Raw genomic sequence first — 8,063 nt, 5'->3', positions numbered from 1 at the left:
TGGCCTGGGTAAACCGCAGCCGCCCAGAACGGAGATGAGAGTGGAAATGCTCTCCTCCGTGCGGTGATAGATCATGCAAACGGGTGACACCAGTTTAACCAATAAAACAATTTGAATCAATTAGCCGGCTGAGGAGAGTCCCGACGTGTAAAATGCATGTCAGCTCGAATAGGAAAGCATTGATTAACTCGGCCCCTACCCGCTGCCTCCCGCCACCGCCTGCTCCTCGCTGAGCTTGCCAAGCTCTCAGGGGCCAGGACAGGGACTGACAAGGATCAGGCGCCCCTGGTCTGGAAGAAGAAGATGGAAAGACAGTGGAGAACCATCAGGAGGCCTGTTCAAGCTTAGGAGACAGCAAAGAATCAGAGAGACAGTGAGTGGCAGAAAGTTGCTCACCAACTCAAAACGTATAATCAGGCTGTAATTCCGAAGTCCAGCTCCAGACTCGTGGTGAGGATTTGCTGGAGCACGGAATCTAGCTTTGAATAACAGTTCTCCACCTTAATCTTTCAAAAATATGACTGGCCTGACAGCTCAAACAGACGCCCTAGACTCGTTGGGGTAATAAAATGCCATACTATATTTAGAATTATTGGTGCAAAAGTACTTAACATCATACATTTCCCTTTCCAGTGAAACTTCTTTGCATTAAAAAAATTTTTTGAGGTTTGTATGGCCAGTAAGTCACCAAGGTAAAGTATAAATGTTTATGTTGAAAGATAATGTAAGGGGGTGGCTACAGGTACCACTCAGGTGTGGATTCAGTCCTCAGAGTACCAAGGATGGGAAGAAAGGCAAAAGTTCATCCCATTTCTCTTTTCAAAAAAAAATTTTTTTAATAGGAATCTGTAGAGGACAAGGAGTCTTTGGGGTCACAGATGGGAACTGCAAAACCAAAAGGGAAGATCCCATGATTCTTACTGCTTGGCAGTGACCACACATATCCCTGTGGTACATTAATGAGGGGACAGGCTTTTCATTGCTTCCCATTTTTGGTCTTAAAATTTGTCCCATTTCCAGGCTTTCTTTCCATGCAGTTCAGGCTTTCTTTCTAGTAGCCCAGGTTTTAGGAAGTGTGAGGAAGTCAAGCCCTCCTTTTGTGCTAACCCCTGACCTCAGACCTGACCTCAGACCTCAGGGGCTTCCCTGGTAGCTCAGTCAGTAAAGAATCTTCCTGCAGTGCAGGAGATCAGGGTTCAATCCCTTGGTCGGGAAGATCCCCTGGAGAAGGAAATGGCAACCCACTCCAGTATTCTTGCCTGAAAAATCCTATGAACAGAGGAGCCTGGCGGCCTACAGTCCATGAGGTCACAAGAGTCGGACACAGCTTAGTGACTAAACCATCATCTGACCTCAGAGAGGAGGCAGAATGAGGCTGAAACCCTGGAAACTTCAGAAGAGCAGGTGGGTGGGCAGCCTTCAGCTTTCCACAGGAATGGATTTATGAATGAAAATGATGTTCGTTTGGCAAATGAGCTAGGCAGGCACCCTGTGAGTTTTCCTTCTTTTAGGATAGGAAGTTTGGAGGGCACTTAGGGAGCATTCGGTTGATTTAAGCCCCTTAGGACAGAGCCCAATTTGTGCCCATAATGCCTTCAGAAACTAGAAGTTAGGTGAAATATTACTTCCCTGCCATTTGAAACATGCTTGAACAAACGTTACAATTTTTGTGGCTCTTTAACTGTTTTCTGCATATTCATTTAAAATAGCCACAATTCCTGTATCCCTCACTTTTTGTTCAGTTGACTCTTTGGTATTACTGACCTTTAATGAAGTGCTTTCACACATTCATGCTGCGATGGTCTGTTGATGCTATGAGGTAGTCCCGCCGGGCTTCTGGATTGGTGGAGGTTGTTTGTTAAACCATTACCACAGTGTGACTACCCAACTCTAAGCCTGTATGTTTCACCAGGTGGCAATTGAAAATTTGGCTCTGATAGTAAAGGAAGAACTTAAAAGATCTCCCAATCACACTCCCTGTACGTATTCTTCTTAGAAAGTCCTCTAAATAGGCAATTTTATCCCTTTCTGATAAAGGAGAAGTGGTCGTTTTGACTCCTAATAGCTGATGCATTAGGAAGTAATACACTGACACTTCACTATACTGTATGTGCGCTTTTCTTTGTGGAAGTTATGGGAAATGGTCCTTTCCCATCATCATCACTGTTGTTGTTGTCATTTCCTTTTCTTAAAAGGGCTCGATTCTACACAATTCCCTAAGAATTTACTTCCCTGGGAGCATCCACAACTTGAGTAAGCACAGGTCAAGGTTGGGGCCCTCCCTGCTTTCGTGTCTCAGCTTTCCCTTGTGCTGAAGTAGCCTGCATGGCTTTTACAAAATGGGTTAGAGAACTATTCTGAATGAAGTTGATTGATGAGCGCACACATGCTCTCATCGGGGTCCTCACTCAATCGCACTTTCCAAAATAGAGAATGCCGCTCTGCATCTTGTCCTAAAAAAAGGGCAAACGTATATTCCAAAGTGAAGACATTCTCCATGCTTCCTTCCAAGTTTTTAGATTGGGCACGCTACTCTGAAACTCCCTTCCTCCCCTGCTTTTCTCATTGCACAGTGTTTCAATGGAGCGCTGAAACTATTCTATTCTCGGGCTAAGTGCGGTTCCTCTATCTTCGGAGACACAGTGAGGCTACAGATTTGCGCTGCATACCCGAGGGAGCATTCTCAAAGCAGGGTTGCTCAGAGAAATGAGGGGAGGAGACGATAACCGGCAGGGATACAGTCAATTTCGAGGCGTCCTTCTAGAATCCGGGGCCTCCGGGATCCAGGTCCCGGGAATGCACGCAGACTACAGGGCTCTCTACGGCTGAATCAGATCTGCAGCTCCAGCACCGCGGCTGCGCTTGCTCCGGGTTGGAGAGGTTGTTGTCGATTGCGGGTGGGTTTAGGTGTTAGCTTTCGTGCCTGCTGAGAAAGGATCTGCTCGCTCTGCCTTTCGCTCTCCCTCCTCCCTCCCTGTAACATGCCAGCCCTTTAATGTGGAGTGTCAGGGAGACGGTGACGTCACCTTGCCCGCTGGGTGGCGTCCCCTCGGTCCGACACGAGTTCAGAGACAGAGAAAGGCGCTGTCAGACTGCGCTCCACCTGGGGCTCGCCTGCCGCGGTTTCCGCGCGCCCACACTTTTTACGGTAGAGGGAACGCCCCGCCGCAATTCGGGCGGTCCTTCTCAGCCGGCCGGGGTCCCAGCGCCGTTAGCGCCGACGAGCGCCAGCATCTGCACGCGGAGCCCTCCGAAGTCCCGCCCGCTGGATTCGAGGACCCGCTTGGATGCTTCGCCTCCGAGCGACCTCGGAAGATGGGCCCGCAGCCACGCGAGTAAAGACAGCTAGGGGTTACCAGGTACTGCCGGAACCAGCCGGCCCCCACTCGGCGCACAGTTCGCGGTCCATGATTTAGGATCCCCAGCAGTGGGATTTTCCTGGTGAGGTTGAGGGGCAGCGGAAGGCTTCGGTGGTGATTGGTTTGGGAGCCAGGGGAGTTTAGCTGGGGGTCGTTGACTCGTAAGTCGGATAAGGAAGTTCGACAGCTTCTTCGGATCAACTAACTTTTAATTGTCTCTTCTTCCCTCACGCACTTTAAAAAAAAAAATCTCCCTACCTAAAGCTTCTTATTTGTGTCTCTGCTCTGACAGGAGTTTCTGGGAGCGCTTGGGGTGAAATTGGAGCACACCCAGTCGGACACACGTCTGCCGGGTCTAGCGCTGCGGAAGCGGCGGGTCTCCTACGTAGAGCAGCTCCCGGATAGGGCCAGGCCCGCTGAGCACATCGCTCCGGAGCGAGAGTTGCCATTATCCTAGGGTCTAATAAGATGAGAATCTTGTTTGGGGGGCGGGGATGAGCACTGAAGGACCATTTGGCAAAGCTAGGGCTGGTTATTTCAGGCCCAGGTATCACGAGTGCCATTTAACGCCTTATCCCCTGTAAATACTGATCCATCCGAAGTGACAAGCCTAGCTTTCCTCTCGTTGATCGCGTTTGTTCAGCCTTCCTGGAGGCCACGGAATGTAATGAGAACTGAGGATCCAGGGGACAGAAGGGCGAAGGCTGTCAGGATAGACGTTACAGGAACCCAGAGAGGACAACGATATGACCATCTGGGTAAAGGGGTATGCTAGTGTATTCAATGAAATCTCTATAGTAACAAACTCCAGTGTACTTGGGGGAGGGTGGTGATGCCACTGCCACCGGTGATTTTCCAGGGCAAACCATACTCTTAGCAACTGCCCTGGACAAGTAGCTGTGCAAAGGTCACTGTCGGGAATGAGCCACTTTGCTTGTTTTGACTTAGTGTCGTCACAAAGGTTTCTCTCCCTTGCTTTTGGTATATTTTCAATTTACTGGCTGTTTTCCCCCATTAAGTACCCCCACTGACCAGAGATGACAGGAATTTTACCGCAGGCCCAACCCTGGGCTTCCGCTTTCAGCGCTCCCACAGATTATCAAGGCCAAGGTTTATCCCTACCATGGGGCACTTTTCCCCCCTAAAAGGCGAAGAGATGTCTACACAAATCAGAAAAAAGAAATGTCACAGAAAGTGGTTCACCTTACAACTAAATTTGCCTTTTAAAGCCCACCAGTAAGGATCCCCAGGAGCTGGTCAGTTTCTTTGCACTGTTTCTGGGCTTCACACTCTAGCCTGTACTTATTTGCTCACTGTCATGGAAATGACAGGAAAACAGTATCTGAATATTTTCAAGTAGACAACTTCATCTTTTTAACCGACCTATTAGAGCCAGAACCACTCAGTTTAGCAAACAGCTTTCAGAAAACTTGAAACACCTATTTTGGTGTAATCTTGCATATAGCTCTGTACATTCCTCCCCCCAAAAAAATTTAAAACTGAAGTATCAAAGTATCTAATGGCAAAGAACAGGGAGAAGGGCTTTCGTTTGCTTTAATGAGCTATGTCTCAACCAGCAGTGAATTTCCCCCAAGGAAACCACAGATACCACAAACATTGCTTTTTTAAAAGCTTGGGTTTACTGTTTTAACCAAAATCAATCTATTTTCAAGCAAATGTGAATGGTCTCTCTTTTACAATTCGGGCTTCAATGGCCAAGCCTCAGTTTTCCATAACTTCTGTAACCTCTCCTAGTTACAATTGTCATCGTCACTTCCTAATTTCTAACAGGCATGCCATTTTATTCTAATGGCTTCCATAAATCCGGGATAAAGTCTTGAGTTCCTTAGGAAGTGACTTTTTTAAAATTTACGTAGGATATTTAGAACTGAAGTACTTCCAAATCCCCGCGTTTCCCAAGGATCACCTGATTTAAGAAATTTAGGAGAGAGGACTTCCCTGTGTCCGAAACTTGGTCCCTTTGCCCAGTGATAACTGTATCTTAACCGAAGTAAATTATTATGATAATTCTTCAGTTAGCCGCACAACCCACCCCTCTCTTTGGTAAACTGAAAAGACTCTAGCCAACGTTTTCTCCTTTCCCTTCCAGTCTCCAAGGCTGACCCGGAGGGCTCGGCCCGGGCTTCCCCGGCGGAGGAGATGGCTTCCAGCCCGCTGCCGGGGCCCAACGACATCCTGCTGGCATCGCCGTCGAGCGCCTTCCAGCCCGACGCGCTGAGCCAGCCGCGACCGGGCCACGCCAACCTGAAACCCAACCAGGTGGGCCAGGTGATCCTCTACGGCATTCCCATCGTGTCGCTGGTGATCGACGGGCAGGAGCGCCTATGCCTGGCGCAGATCTCCAACACTCTCCTCAAGAACTTCAGCTACAACGAGATCCACAACCGCCGCGTGGCGCTGGGCATCACGTGCGTGCAGTGCACGCCGGTGCAGCTGGAGATCCTGCGGCGCGCCGGGGCCATGCCCATCTCCTCGCGCCGCTGCGGCATGATCACCAAGCGCGAGGCCGAGCGCTTGTGCAAGTCGTTCCTCGGCGAAAACAGGCCGCCCAAGCTGCCCGACAACTTCGCCTTCGACGTTTCGCACGAGTGCGCCTGGGGCTGCCGCGGCAGCTTCATCCCCGCGCGCTACAACAGCTCGCGCGCCAAGTGTATCAAATGCAGCTACTGTAACATGTACTTCTCACCCAACAAGTTCATCTTCCACTCGCACCGCACGCCCGACGCCAAGTACACGCAGCCGGACGCGGCCAACTTCAACTCGTGGCGCCGCCATCTCAAGCTCACGGACAAGAGCCCCCAGGACGAGCTCGTCTTCGCCTGGGAGGACGTCAAGGCCATGTTCAACGGCGGGAGCCGAAAGCGCGCGCTGCCCCAGCCGGGCACGCACCCCGCCTGCCACCCGCTCAGCTCGGTCAAGGCGGCCGCGGTGGCGGCGGCGGCGGCGGTGGCCGGGGGCGGGGGGCTCCTGGGCCCGCACCTGCTGGGGGCGCCCCCGCCGCCGCCGCCCCCGCCGCCTCTGGCCGAGCTGGCCGGCGCGCCGCACGCGCCGCATCATAAGCGGCCGCGCTTCGAGGACGACGACGACTCGCTGCAGGAGGCGGCCGTCGTGGCCGCCGCCAGCCTCTCGGCCGCCGCCGCCGCCAGCCTCTCGGTGGCCGCGGCCTCGGGGGGCGCCGGAGCGGCCGGGGGCGGCGCCGGGGGCGGCTGCGTGACCGGCGCGGGCGCGGCGGCCGGCGCCAAAGGGCCGCGCAGCTACCCGGTCATCCCGGTGCCCAGCAAGGGCTCGTTCGGGGGCGTGCTGCAGAAGTTCCCGGGCTGCGGGGGCCTCTTCCCGCATCCTTACACCTTCCCGGCCGCCGCCGCCGCCTTCGGCTTGTGCCACAAGAAGGAGGACGCGGGCGCCGCGGCCGAGGCCCTGGGGGGTGCGGGCGGCGCGGGCGCGGCGCCCAAGGCCGGCCTGTCGGGCCTCTTTTGGCCGGCGGGCCGCAAGGACGCCTTCTACCCGCCCTTCTGCATGTTCTGGCCTCCGCGGACCCCGGGCGGGCTGCCGGTGCCCACGTACCTACAGCCCCCGCCGCAGCCGCCCTCGGCGCTCGGCTGCGCGCTGGGGGAAAGCCCGGCCCTGCTGCGCCAGGCCTTCCTGGACCTGGCCGAGCCCGGCGGCGCGGGCGCGGGCGCCGAAGCGGCGCCCCCGCCGGGTCAGCCGCCTCCGGTCGTGGCCAACGGCCCGGGCTCCGGCCAGCCGCCTCCTGCGGGCGGCGCGGGGGCCCGCGACGCGCTCTTCGAGTCGCCCCCGGGCGGCGGCGGCGGGGACTGCAGTGCGGGCTCCACGCCCCCGGCCGACCCGGGCTCGGTGGCCGCGGCCGCCGGAGCGGGCCCCGCGGGCGCCCGAGGGCCCGCGGCCCCCCACCCTCACCTCCTGGAGGGGCGCAAAGCCGGCGGAGGCAGCTACCACCACTCGAGCGCCTTCCGGCCGGTGGGCGGCAAGGACGACGCGGAGAGCCTGGCCAAGCTGCACGGGGCGTCCGCGGGCGCGCCGCACTCGGCCCCAGCGCATCACCACCACCACCACCAGCACCACCACCCGCACCCGCACCCGCACCACCACCACCACCCCCCGCAGCCGCCGTCGCCGCCGCTGCTGCTGCTGCCCCCGCAGCCCGACGAGCCGGGCGCCGAGCGCCACCACGCGGCCCCGCCGCCGCCGCCCCCGCCGCCCCCGCCGCCGGCCCCGCAGCCGCACCCCCGAGGCCTTCTGTCCCCCGGTGGCACCAGCTGCAGCTACCCCAGCGAGGACAGCTCCGAGGACGAGGACGACGAGGAAGAGGAGCAGGAGGTGGACGTGGAGGGCCACAAGCCCCCCGAGGGCGAGGAGGAGGAGGAGGAAGGTCGGGAGCCCGAGGACGACGAGGAGGAAGACGAGGAGACGGGGCTCCTGCTAGGGGACCCCTTGGTCGGCGGCGGCCGATTCCTCCAGGGCAGAGGGCTGTCGGAGAAGGGGAGCAGCCGGGACCGCGCGCCGGCCGCCGCGGGGGCCTTCCCGCTGGCGCTGAACTCGCGGCTGCTGCAGGAGGACGGGAAACTGGGTGAGGCCGGCGGCCCGGAACTGCCCCCGCCGCCGCCCCCGCCGCTGGCCTCGCAGAAGCCGAGCGGCGGCCTCGGCAGCAGCCCCGGCAGCCCG

General features: G+C 56.7%; 1 protein-coding gene across 1 annotated transcript in view; it reads left to right on the top strand.

The window, feature by feature from the left end:
- Positions 1 to 5,519: 5,519 nt before the first annotated feature.
- The window catches only part of SKOR2 (SKI family transcriptional corepressor 2), a 43,076-nt gene continuing 40,532 nt past the window's right edge, over positions 5,520 to 8,063 (top strand). The window contains exon 1 of the mRNA XM_055416827.2: positions 5,520 to 8,063. This exon is cut by the window's right edge and continues 42 nt beyond it. Coding sequence (XP_055272802.2) covers positions 5,520 to 8,063 — 2,544 coding nt within the window.

Source organism: Moschus berezovskii, chromosome 28, assembly GCF_049115385.1.
Source record: "Moschus berezovskii isolate FMDL1 chromosome 28, NW_MosBer_1.0, whole genome shotgun sequence".
Lineage (NCBI taxonomy): Eukaryota > Metazoa > Chordata > Mammalia > Artiodactyla > Moschidae > Moschus > Moschus berezovskii.
Note: the sequence above shows the minus strand (reverse complement) of the source record. Positions and strands in the feature narration are given on the sequence as shown.